Here is a 13280-nt window from a genome sequence, read left to right as displayed (position 1 = left end):
GAGTGCTTGTTCTCAACATTTTAAAGTGAAGATGTGAACAAACCTTTGAAAAGTGACTGAATACTTCAATGCTAATATATTTTGCATGTAAAATATAAAAATCTCTGTGTGTTTCATTTCTGATAAAATCTGATAAATATTTATTATCAATGCTGTTTGCTTTTAATCTGTTCAGGATATCATTCCTCCAGCTCCTTAGGACTTAAACAAAAATGGCATTTACATTACAATATTGCTTGCCAACAATCTCATTTTCTGGTTTAGTCAGCAGCCTTCATGCTTGATTAGTCTTTAATTATACAAATACCTACATATTAAAAAAGTTTTCTTTTTTCCATACTTTGAGCATGTAATTATTTTCTCTTGCATGCAATAACCTTTAATTTTAGGATTAAGCAACTGATTCTCTTTAGTATGGATGGATTTTTTCAAGTGTTAAAGCAAATTTGGGTATTGTATTACGAGTAGGAAAATTAACTTTAGGAAAACCTTTCATTAGTGCATTTGACAGCACACTGAGCAGCTGACAGAAACTTCAAAATATTCAATATACTCGAAAACAAAATGGATTCCAATTCTATGTCCTCTGAAGTCAACAGCAACACTACTCTGAATTCACTACTCTAAGCAAGAGAGTGATGGGGGCTATGCAATTCCTCCTTTGAATATTCCTTGCTTTTGTAGTATTAATGTTGCAGCAGTACCCAGAAGCCCAATGCAAGACCAAAGCCTCATTGCATTATACCAAAAACTGTTAAGGTTTTTAGTATAAAGTGATCAAACAGTGGTGGGAGGATCAGGAAAGGAACAGAAAGGTGAAGTGATATCCCAGACAGTGACAGACCTGGGACTGCAGTCTCATGCTCCTGACTCCAACAACGTATTTACTAGAGCACTTTGCTTCCTGATACAAATTATTTGTCAAAAGTGAATTCAGTAAGCAAAGACATAATTTGATAATGAGATTAGAGATAAATATGCAGATTTTATATGGCAGTAAAATAATTCCCTCCCCTTCTTTTCCTGCAGTTTTCGCTCATGAGAGCATGGACTGCCAAGCTTGGGTCTACAGGATTGACATATGTTATCTCTATACCTGCTTTTACATTTGAAGTACCAGTGATTTCCCCCTAGACATACTCTTTGAATGTCTATGGGGAAAACATCAAGGATTTTTAGAATGGCTTGGTTTTCTCAAGATCTGTTTATTTTTGTATTTGTTTTACATGAACTGAAAATTCTGTCAGACACATTTTGATTGCATGGAGAACATGTTTCAGAGTCAGAAAACAGCTAAAAAACCCAAACAAGGCAGCTGCAATTCCATAAAGTTGGGGAGGCAGAAGAGCAGGAAACCTTCATAATAGCATGTTGAGCTTGCTCCTGTCTCATTTGAGTGCTGTGAGAAAGCTTCTGCCTACTTCCCTCGTAGTGGAGTTAGGTCTTGTTATAAAGCAAAAAGTTGCAGACACAAAGGTAGGATGGAAATGCACACAGCATCTTATTCCAGAATGGTGATCAGTGATGAAATTTCAGTCTCTTACAATGCCAATACTGTTTTGGTTTTTTTTTCCTCTCTTTCCCAGTAGAATATGCCAGTAGGAATAAAGGCACTGTGAGTAACAAAGACATTTTTTTTCCCTTCTCCTCCTCCCAACATTTTCCTTTTCTTCCCTAAGATCAGGCCCTATCCTTGAGGAATTCTACACTGATCGAAACTGCACCCTCAGATGAATCCTGGGAATGAGACTGACTTCTCCTTACTTGACCCTTCCTGGATCTTGATCCCAGTACAGCCCTAGTCCTCATCATCTGCCCCACCTGCCTCATAGCGCATGGAGCACCCTCATTGGCAGCTCTACTTGTCACTCTGTGAGGTGTCCCCAGGTTCCCGGGAAAACGCCAAGAGGAGATCAGCCCTCTACAATTTTCTGTCCTGTTCCAGCTGGAGCCACCAGTCCACAAGGATACCCAAACTGGGACAAGAGCAGTAAGAGACAAAGACAGCACTCCACCTGGATTTGGCTCTCTAGAAGGTTGAAAACAGAGTTACAGGGTTACTGTGATGAAAATCATGAGTGCATTAGCAACTAACAATTTTTATACCACTTATTATCACATTCATTCAGAATCATCTTTTGATACCAAATTACTGGCCATGTCTAGCAAAGAGCACCCTTCTGTAATGTGACTGGGCCTATATTTTAGAGTTTTCTTTACAGCATCAGTATTTTTGCTAAAACACTAGGATCCTCCCAAATCTGAGTGCTTCCCCAATGCTTTTTACAAGCATGTAAGTATTTCTTAATACTTATACAAAGACATTGCAGATGTGATTGCTGCTTTAAAAAAATCTCATCTCCTTGAAAAACCAAAATGCACCGTCATGATTCCTTTAGTAAAAGGATAATCCTAGCAATATATGAAATGCTGTTCCATATGTCAGTGTTTGTCTTCTGGAAAGTCAGCTTTGCCTTCCAGTCTCTTTCACAAACATAACCTAACTTGGTTCGCCAACTGGAATCCTCACAGGATATTAGGTCATGTCTAAGCTATCCAAAATAAGTCAAGTTCCTCTCCTGTGGGAAATTAGCTGAAATTATCGCAATTTACCATACAATTTCTGATGCAAATAAAGATGAAAGATGGAATATTGAAATGTCTCAGCAAAAAACATTTGAAAATGATTAAGTATTCTAGCAGATTTCAAGTCATCACCATGAATTAAAATATTTTCAATTTCTTTTGCTTAGCCAATATTTTTAGGCAATTCAGTATAATAATTTTTTATATATATATTAAGCTGATTTTAAACAAAAGGCATTAAATTTAAAGCCTTAGTTATTTCAATTTACCAGGCCTAAAATAGAAAATTAAAATGAAATTTTGGGCAGGGGAGAAACCAACTTCATAGAATTACATCTTTGTTGGAAAAGAAAAACCACTTAGAAAATTCATGAGTAGCCCAAGGTATTACAGTATCAAAATAAAAATTGTGTGCATTTCAGAGGTAAGACTTTCTTTTTTTCTGAGACTCATAGTGGCCATCTATCCTTTCTTGCTCTCTTTACTTCATTTCCTTTCTCAGCCAGTGGCAAACTTCTTTATTTCTTGTCTTTGTCCTGGATCAGCAGCAAAAATTACAGTGGTGCTACAAGACAACTTGTCCTAAAAACCTTTCAAACCTTGATGGTGGAACAAATACTAGAAGAATTGTAGAAGGCTTCTTTTCCAGATGAAAGTGATATGCTGGGGCCCCTTAAGACCCACAACCCATCACCTATTAACATGGATTCACTTGGTGATTTGTATATTACAAACAAAAAGGTTATAATACATAGTAGAATATATGATGAGTACAAAATTTCAAAATAACTTTCAGGATCATCCTATCTGCAAATTATCAAGTCTCACGGTTGATTTCCTACTTGCTAGGAGGATCTGTTGGTTTTGCATGGCCTGGTTTTTGGTAACAGGGGGCCACAGAGGTGGCTTCTGTGAGAAGCTGCTGGAAGCTTCCATCATGCCTGGCAAAGCCAGTCTCTGATGGCTCTGGATGGACATGCTGCTGGGCAAGGCTGGGCCAATTAGAGATGATGGTAACGCCTCTGTGATAACATATTTAAGAAAAAAATCAAAACAAAGTGGAGCACAGATTTTTCTAGCCAGAGAAGAGGTGAGAACATGTAAGGGAAACAACATGGAGACACCAAGGTCAGTGGAGAAGGAGGGGCAGGAGGAGCTCCAGGCGCTGGAGCTGAGATTCCTCTGCAGGCTGTGGTGATGACCATGGTGAAGCAGCTGTCCCCCTGCAGCCCATGGAGGTCCATGGGAGATGCAGAGATTCACCCATAGCCCATGAGGGAGGTGCTCACGCCAGAGTGGGTGGATGCCTGAAGGAGGCTGTGATCCAGTGGAAGACCCAGTGGAGAGAGGGGGCCCCTGCTTCCAGGCTGGAGCAGCCTCTCCTTGGAGGACTGCACCCCGTGGAAGACTGACCCACACCACAGCAGTTTTGGGGGGATTGCTGTTTGTGAGATTGGAACCACATTGGAGAAGTTCATGGAGAACTGTCTCCCATGGGAAGGGACTCCACGGCGTAACAGAGGAAGGACTTCTCTCCCTGAGTAGTAGAAGAAGATCTCAGGTGATAAACTGACCAATACCCCACACCCCTGTCTTCCTGTGCTGTCGGTGGGAGGGAGGGAGAGGTTGGGGGAAAAAGGTGTTTTATGGGCTTATTTTACTTCTCATTATCCTCCTCTGTCAGTAATAAATTCACTTTGTACTTCTCAGTTGAGCCTGTTTTGCCCTTGGAGTGTTTTCTCCTGGTCCTTATCTCAACTCATTAAGCCTTTGTTGAAATTTTTTCTCTCCTCTGTCCAGATGTGGTTGTGGATGGTGAGTGAGAAGCTTCTGTGGTTGCCTGGCGTTTGGCCAGTGTCAAACCATGGCAGAAGAACATGTACTGCTAAATGCCCATTTGTGTAAATGATCCTAATTTCCTCATATCCTAACCCACAAGGAGTTCTTAGAAAGACACATTTTCTTACTGTGTCTGAGGTGGTAATCTCTGACTTATTAATTTTCCAGTTTCCACATAATTAATTGTTAATTACTTCAAACAAAAGTAGATGGTTGGTGGACAAAGGCAAAAAATGAAACAAGAAGGATTTAGAAAGCTCATGTTTCCAGTGTAACCCCTTCAATAAAAGGATATTTTTTCTTTAGCCTAAATTGTTTCTAGTTGCATCTCTAAGGTCAGAATAAGCCAAGAGAATGAATGGAACAAGCATCCTGACGGGCTGCCTGAAGCTGCCTGGTGTTACGGATCAGCGTAAAACCAGCTCTCTTTCCTCTGCCTGGGCCGATGTAACTCACTGGAGTGGCAAATTACATCAGACCTACAGCTGTAACCCGACATTATGATTAATTTGATCAGTAATTTCTCCTGTTTTTCATTTTAATCGGTGTGACTATTCTGCTGTGGCAGGTCTTTCAGATCTAATTAAGATAAATTTCAGAGTAAAAGACTTGGCAGAATTTTCGAGTCAAATCCGAGCGTCAAGTGTGAAGACCTGCAGCACTAGTCAATCAATTTCCAGTAAAGACGGCAGACTGTAACTCAGCAATCAACCCATTAACACTTAAGCAAATTTCGTAATCTCCAGGCCTCTGCTTAGTTACTCTCTCAAAACATTCTGGCTACAAGTAAGAAGGAGAAAGTATTACTTTTTTTAAACACCTGCATCTGCTAAAGCCACCAACAGAATCCACAAGTGGACACTCTGATAGATCTCAGCAATACTGCCAAAAAAAGCTTAATTTTAAAATTTAAAACACAGTCTAGAGTGGCTTTTTTTTTTTTTTTCCCCTAGCAGTATCTAGGAGCTGAGCAACCTCTTTTAGGTGCTTTTTCGCACAATGAGCCTTAATGATAGAACATCAAGGCTATACCACTTACAAAATACTGCTCCTCAGATTCAATAAGACCCAAGCCCACCAGGTTCTCAATGTTCACTCAGTCCACTTGCTTCCAAGTAGAAAAATTATTTTCCTGCAGAACTAGAAACCTTCGAAGACTTGCATTTTTTTTTCCAAAATGCACAGATGTGGGATATGAAAAATAGGGGAAAATAAAGCAATGCTTTAGAATATTCTCTACTTTCCTTAAAAATTTTTGGAAACATGAGTGAAAAAATAAATTAAGAGAAATGAAGGCTAACAGAGCAGATCCACTTGATTTATAAGAGTATCTGAGGGGCTGTGTCAACTTTTTCTGTCCTTACGATCCCCAAGGATCCTACTCTCTGCCTAGAGAGGCTTTGGAAATAGAAGACCTTATGGGATATGTATCCTTTCCCAAATTTGACCTTGGAGGATGTTATTTATTTATTTTCCCATTTATTAAATACTTCAGTTGCTTTAGGGAGTTTATTAAATGCTCCCATTTCATAAGCTAGAGCAAGCTGTTTGCTGGGCAAACAGCTCCACTTTCCTCTCCTTCAGAGAATTCTCTAGCAAATGGTTTCCATTATTAGCCTCAGCATCTGCCCCTTGGGTGCTAATAATGCCAGTTGTTTTGCTCAAAGATTAATTTCCTTTGCTTTAAATGTTGAGTCAGACACCAGTCCTCCCTGTGCTTCTGAAAATAGCAACAGCTGCAGAATATATTTGGATGGACCAGACAGCCAGTGCTCCACTTGAGAGACGGTTTCCTCAGGAAATGAGAAGACTTGCTTATAAAGTCTGTTTGAGAATATTTAAACATCTCTGCTCTATTTAAATGCAGTATTAAACAGCTTTGCAGGGGGAAATCCCAATGCCTTAAAGACCCCAAAAAGCAGTGAACTACTGGGAGAAGGAAGACTGCTGAGAAGAAGATCTGGAATTCTGATCACTGCGTGGTTGGATGCAAGTCTTACACACAACTGAAACTAGCTTTTCTGTGGAAATGACACCCATGAATCTCCAGGGAGGCATGAATACTAGCAGCCCTCAAACAAGCTAGCCATAGCAGGAAATCAGCTGGCATGTCTCTGCACTGTGCACCAGGGCCAGGGTACAGCACAGTTCAGAGGCTCCTGAGTGTCCAGCCAGTACAAACTGTCATGTTACCATGTCAGAGCAGCCCAGCTGGTGGAAGACCCAGAAAGGATGAGTATGACCATAGAAGTGCCAGAAGAGGTAAGAGGAAAAGAAGAAAGGAGGCCCTGGAGGCACTGAAACTCAAACCCAACAATTTCACAGAATCACAAAATCACCAGGTTGGAAGAGACCTTCAAGACCACTGAGTCCAACCCATGCCCTAACACCTCAACTAAACCATGGCACTGAGTGCCACATCCAATCTTTTTTTAAACACATCCAGCGATGGTGACTCCACCACCTCCCCAGGCAAACAATTCCAGAACTTTATCACTCTTTCAGTAAAAAAATTTTTCCTAACATCCAACCTAAATTTCCCTTGGCACAGCTTAAGACTGCATCCTCTCATTCTGTCAGTCGCTGCCTGGAGGAAGAGACCAACCCCCACCCGACTATAACCACCCTTCAGGAAATTGTAGAGAGTGATAAGGTCACTTCTGAGTCTTCTTTTCTCCAGGCTAAACAACCCCAGCTCCCTCAATTGTTCCTCATAGGGCTTGTGTTCCAAGCCCCTCACCAGCCTTGTTGCTCTCCTTTGGACACGTTCAAGCATCTCAACATCCTTCCTAAATTGAGAGGCCCAGAACTGGACACAGTACTCAAGGTGCGGCCTCACCAGTGCTGAGTACAGGGGAAGAATCACTTCCCTGGTCCTGCTGGCCACACTATTCCTGATACAGGCCAGGATGCCATTGGCCTTCTTGGACACGTGGGCACACTGCTGGCTCATGTTCAGTTGGCTGTCGACCAGTATCCCCAGGTCCCTTTCTGCCTGGCCACTGTCCAGCCACACCGCCCCCAGCCTATAACATTGCAGGGGGTTATTGTGGCCAAAATGCAGGACTCGGCACTTGGACTTATTTAACTTCATCCTATTGAACTGTTCCAGGTCTCTCTGCAGAGCTCTCCTACCTTCCAACAGATTGACACACACTCCCAGTTTAGTGTCGTCCGCAAATTTACTAACAGTAGACTAAATACCCTCATCCATGTCGTCAATAAAAATATTGAACAGAACTGCCCCCAACACAGATGCCTGAGGGACACCACTAGTGACTGGCCACCAACTGGAGGCAGCACCATTCACCACCACTCTCTGGGCCCGGCCATCCAGCCAGTTCTTAACCAAGCAAAGAGTGTACCTGTCTAAGCCATGGGCTGCCAGCTTTTCCAGGATTATGCTGTGGGAGACAGTATCAAAGGCCTTGCTGAAGTCCAAATAGACAACATCCACAGCCTTTCCTGCATCCACCAAGTGGGTCACTTGGTCATAAAAGGAGATCGGGTTGCTTTTCTCAAGCAAAGTTCAAGTTTGTGAACAGTAATGTCTGTGTGGTTCACAGAACTACTACAGTGGCAAAAAGAAGAGCACAAAACCAAAACCAGAGTGCCTGAATCACAACAGCATTTGCAGTGGGTAATAACTGTGTGTGTGTGTGTGGTACATGAGTACCATGGTTTCCTAGCTAGAGGAAATTTTTACCTAAGTACTTGCTTATTCTGCCCATGAAATCACACGTATCAACCCACAAAAATCTTTACAGTACTATAGGAATTCATAGAAATCAAAAACTGTTAGTAGAACAAGGTGTTTAAATATTTCTATTTGAAATGAACAGGAGATGAAATAAGCAAAATATTCTCAACAGATCACGAAATTTAACTCAATTTAGCTGACTGCAGGGGACTTTCCATGCCACTAGTTTAGACCTGAGACCTAGGTCTTGCCAGTGTCTCCTGGAGATCCACCCAATATCAGCACTTCGACCATCTCACTCTCTCATCAGGTGATGGGCATGAACCTTCTTGAATAAATGTCTTCTGTACTTGTCTATATCACCTGTCGCCTTGTGACGTGGATTATCTCACTCCCTATTGATACCAAAAATTAGAAGATTTTGGCCAATGGATCCAAAGCACTGCATTTACTCACCATTTATAAAATATTTCTTTGTCAAATTGATTACTAAGCAACTTAGGAACAGATTCAATCAGTCATACATTGCACAGTATCTTATGCAGGAGAGGCTAGATAATTTTAGCAAAACAAAGCAACCCACCAAACTCAGTGGGATTACTGGTGTCATAATCTCAATCAAATTTTCTTAATCCCAGGATTCAAAAAAGCATGAGAAAAATACAACAGGTCTTGGATGTGAACATGATCATGAAGACAGACCATGAACATAATCCTTAAAAAATTGGCCTTTATCAAGCTAACAGAGACTTGGTTGTGACTTCTGTATCTTAAACATATGCAAATACGTCAAAGTCTCAGAAAACATGGAGATTTCTTCAAAGCTGATTTTTCCTTAATGAGAAGATAACCAGTGAATGAGACTTGGTGGAAAGGGAAGAGACAGTTTATTTTTGTGACTATCAGAGCCTCAGACATCTGTGTGCATATTCTCCCTCATTTTCAGCTGAATATTTCAGCCTTTCTGCTTTTCTTTCTTCCTTTGTTATAAAAGTGTTGAGCTTCCAAATACATTATTTAAGATTAGTATGAAAATTTAATCTGAAGGAGGTTCTGGTTTTGGTATCCTAGAGTTTGCAACTACTTGGAAGATTTTTGTGCTGTTGTCATCTCCTCACTTCCCTTCTTCCCTATTTTTATTGTTATTTTTTTCTCACTCATCATTTTCCATCAGCTGCAGTTACTGTAGGTAGACTTCTATGACAAAAGAGACTCTTTAGGAAAGAGTTCTGAAAACAGTCAGAATAATTTTACAGTAAGAAAATCTCTGGGGGATTTCCTGTTTGTCTGTTCCTATTCACACACAAACAGAACAGTAGAAATCATTGAGAATTCTTCTATTCCTACAGTGTAGCTCTCCCTTTGCAGGTCTGGCTATGTGTACATTCATGTTATCCATATCTCTAAAATATACAGTGAGTGTCAGCACCAGAAGCTAACCTTTTTTTTTTGGAGCCAGCTAAATATATTTTGCTGGGAGAAAGTGCCTTTTTCTGGTAGTCAAGCAGAATAATTAGCTACTTAATACTACTCTCATCTAATTTTATACAGCATATAATCCAGTTCTTATGACTCCAAAATTTTAATGGCATGGAAACTCTGTCAGATGTGGTAACTATCCTTTGAAGCTGCAACATGCTGACTGTTCAAGAACCCATATGTTTTGCATGTAGTAACACTAAGCATTCACAGGATAAGCATATTTGGAGAAGTATATTTTCCCAGAAGTAAAGGTTTTGAAGTCCTCAACTTACAACATGAGATGGGTTGTCTTTCACTTCTGGATTCCTTTGTCTCACTCAATCGACACAACAAAAATAGACATCAGACTACGATTATAAGGTATTTCACCATTTTAGAAGGGAGGGATGAAAGTCTTCTGTCATCTGCCTGACCCACCACTTCCTGAAAGAGCTCAGCTTTAAAAAATTCTTTTCTGGTTGCTGTCTATTGCAAATGACCCTGGTTCTGCAGTGTTTTGCTTTTATCTGTGTAAATCTGGAGCATCATCACTAATGTTAGCAAAAAATTCAGGTCCTGGAACCTAAAGTGATGTTTTACATCTTTCTACACAATCATTAAAAGACCCCATAAAAAGTAGTTTTGTAACTACAAGCCAGCCTGCTGAATCATGTAAAGAATAGTGATAAAATCAGAGCAGAGGGTTACAGAATAATCTGACAAGAATAATTCTGAGACTTTCAGCTGGTGTACACTGCGCAGGCATTATTAATTTCTGATCAGCTAGCAAAGTACCTCACCCAGGTATACCTAAGCAAGTCACTTTCATTTAATTTGCCTTCTGAAGGACATGACAGCATCTGTACATTTTGAGATGTAATTGCTGTTATCCTTCAGTTTTTTGAAACAAACACAATCATCCTCCTGAATTACTGACTTTCCACGACAATTTTTTGAGGTTGCATTTTTTTAAACTAATATCTTTCAGACAGATTCTGAATAATGTAAGAGGATAAAGCCCACATGAAAAAAGTCAAGAATTCAGAAATGAAATTTTAGCTGTCAAACTTTAACTTAGTTGTTCTTTATTCCCTTAATATTCTTCAAACAAAATCCATTTCACTCTAGTTCATAAAGAACATTACCCTAGAGGACATAATACCTCTGAATTTTGGTTTAGGTTGATTTTAAAGTGGAGCACTGAACATTAAAAAAATCCACATTCTAAGCAGCTATTATGAAGAACTACTGCCAAACTTGTGCTCCCACCTTTTTTTTTTTTTTTTAAACTGCCTGTGTGAAAGAAAACAATTTCACATCCAGTCATCAAGATGGATGCACAAAGGTAAAGCAGCCTTTCTCTGCAGGATTTAGAATGGAAAGAAAAATTTAATGGAGAAGATCTTACCACTGCTCTGATTTAGAAAAGTACCCAAACAACCATATACAAAGTACAACATCAGTTCCTCTGGAAATATTTCTGAGTGTCACTGGTTTGCATATAGAAGTGTCTCATGATTCTTGACAATAAGACAGAGCATGCTTCAAGTTTTAATTATTCTAGGGAAGCTTTAGCAGTATTACACTTGCTGTAGAAATGCTGTAGAGATGGCTAGAAGGCCAAAGTAATGACCCTACACACATCACTTAAGGCGAGGGCTGAAGTAGTGTGCTCAATTCTGGCTTCTCTTCTGATTGTCAGTATGCAGCGTATTTGTGTCTGTGAACAAACTTTGGGATTTCATGCCTATTTCAATGGTGACAACAGGAGAGGAAAGACCATTAAAACTACTTATCCCACAATTTATCAGCAAGTTTTTAATGCTGAGCCAGAACTAACACCTAATGACTTCTAATTCCTTCACTACTATTCTGAAAGCGTCCCAGTCACGCAACTGTCTTGGCAGCACTGGCTCAGCTCAGCCCAGGGGAAATGCCAGACCTCTCACACTGCTGTCTTTCATTAACTGTAATCCCAATTCCTAAAATGTTTAAGGGATAGCGTTTGAACTAAAAACACCTCAGTGTACTTGGTTCCCTTCTTTCACTTCTGTTGAGTCTGCCACATCCAGCCTGCCTTCAGATGGGTATTTGTGATCATAGGGATGCTAAAGAGAGAGATATGCCAAGGTATCTATGTAGAAGCATTGTCAATGGCATCTACCAGGAAAGGTTTTACTTACTTTTATTGTGCTTCTGCAATGAGAGGTGACCTGGGAAAGCTAATAGTTGAAAGTGCCCATAGATCACAGATGAGACTGGAAATACTCAGATTCAGCTGAGATTTACATTGGGACCAAACGCTATACGAGAGTAAAGACCTCAGATTCAGTGTTAGTAAAACCCTCTTGAGGTATGCTGTCTAAGATAATCTGACTTTCTGCCTACCCCAACTCTAATTCATGTGTGCATTTGCTTTGTTTGTAGAACTTAATGATTTTTGAAACACAATATTTAGCAGGCAGTTTTAGCAAAATATAGTGTATACAGTTAGTGTGCATACATTACAGCTGTACCAAGACAATAAAATATAACAGAAGGTCCCCTGAAAATATTTGTGTCTCTGTATGTCAATAATCTGCATACAAAAGAGCCCCAAAGCACTCGCTAATATGATAGATTGGGCAATAAGTGATGCATAAGTAGTCCTTAAGACAATACAAGAAGAAGCTTTAGAAACATTATTCTCTACTCTAAGAAAAAGTTCAGCAAGCAAGGACACATCTCTTGCAGACTTTTAAGTCTATTATCTAAACCATTAAAAAAATCAGATTTGATGCAATTTAATTGAAGCTCAGATTAATGCAGGTTTAACTGGCCACATGCATGAAAAGCTTCTAGTAAACCAATTCCCTTAATTGTCTAAAAAAGGATTGTTTAATTATTAAGCTAATGCAGTTTTATTTCTTCAGGAAATGGATCCAAATCCATCAGTGTGGATAAAACATTTTAAGTGGTGTCTCAAAATTTAGAGAATAAAGTTGATAGAGACTTTTCTGGTTTCTAAATGCAGTTTCACTGCCTAGTGAATGAGACTCCACTCACTTCACAAACTACCCCAGTGTTCAGAAACACACTACTTATGGGTACAGTCAAACCTGTTCTTGCACAATGTGAATGTAGCAAGACACATATAATGCAAGAACACCCAATTCTAAGAACATAGGACCACTGGATCAGGGCTCTCCTGTTTCTGCCCAGGACTTCTAAGATGGGCAAGAGCTGAGCATCAGTATGGATGTGGTAGCTGTTGGTCCACTAAAAATAGCCATGTCATTGGAGGGAGCATCTATGAATGGCATTAACCGTGGCATCCTTGCAGTGAGAGAGAATACACTTGCTGTTTTTAGACCATTAGAGATTTGTATGTAGCATCCTACCTGCAACGGATTTGGCGAAGTAAGAGGAGATGGAAGGCCATGCCCTGGTGACTGGCTGGGTTTCTGAGGGGAGCTGGAGGACTGTGGGGCTGGAGGTGGTTGGCTCTGGCTCTGGGACTGTGTTTGGCTCTGCTGTGGTGGTGCTGATGGCTGTGGCTGTGATTGCTGGGTCTGCTGTGTTGGCTGTGGAGTCTGTGCCTGCTGAGCTTGCTGCTGCTGCTGGCTTTGCTGCTGCTGCTGCTGCTGCTGTTGATGCTGGAGCTGCTGAAGATGCTGAAGCTGTTGAAGCTGGGAGTTCAGGGATGAGGTAGCTG

At 40.4% G+C, this 13280-nt stretch overlaps 1 protein-coding gene across 3 annotated transcripts in view; it reads right to left on the bottom strand.

The window, feature by feature from the left end:
- The window catches only part of POU6F2 (POU class 6 homeobox 2), a 333404-nt gene that overhangs the window by 92452 nt on the left and 227672 nt on the right, over positions 1-13280 (bottom strand). For all 3 annotated transcript variants that reach the window (XM_032103316.1, XM_032103326.1, XM_032103335.1), the window contains exon 5: positions 12967-13277. In XM_032103316.1, coding sequence (XP_031959207.1) covers positions 12967-13277 — 311 coding nt within the window. The remainder of the gene's footprint in view (positions 1-12966; positions 13278-13280) is intronic.

Source organism: Corvus moneduloides, chromosome 1 (genome assembly GCF_009650955.1).
Source record: "Corvus moneduloides isolate bCorMon1 chromosome 1, bCorMon1.pri, whole genome shotgun sequence".
Lineage (NCBI taxonomy): Eukaryota > Metazoa > Chordata > Aves > Passeriformes > Corvidae > Corvus > Corvus moneduloides.
Note: the sequence above shows the minus strand (reverse complement) of the source record. Positions and strands in the feature narration are given on the sequence as shown.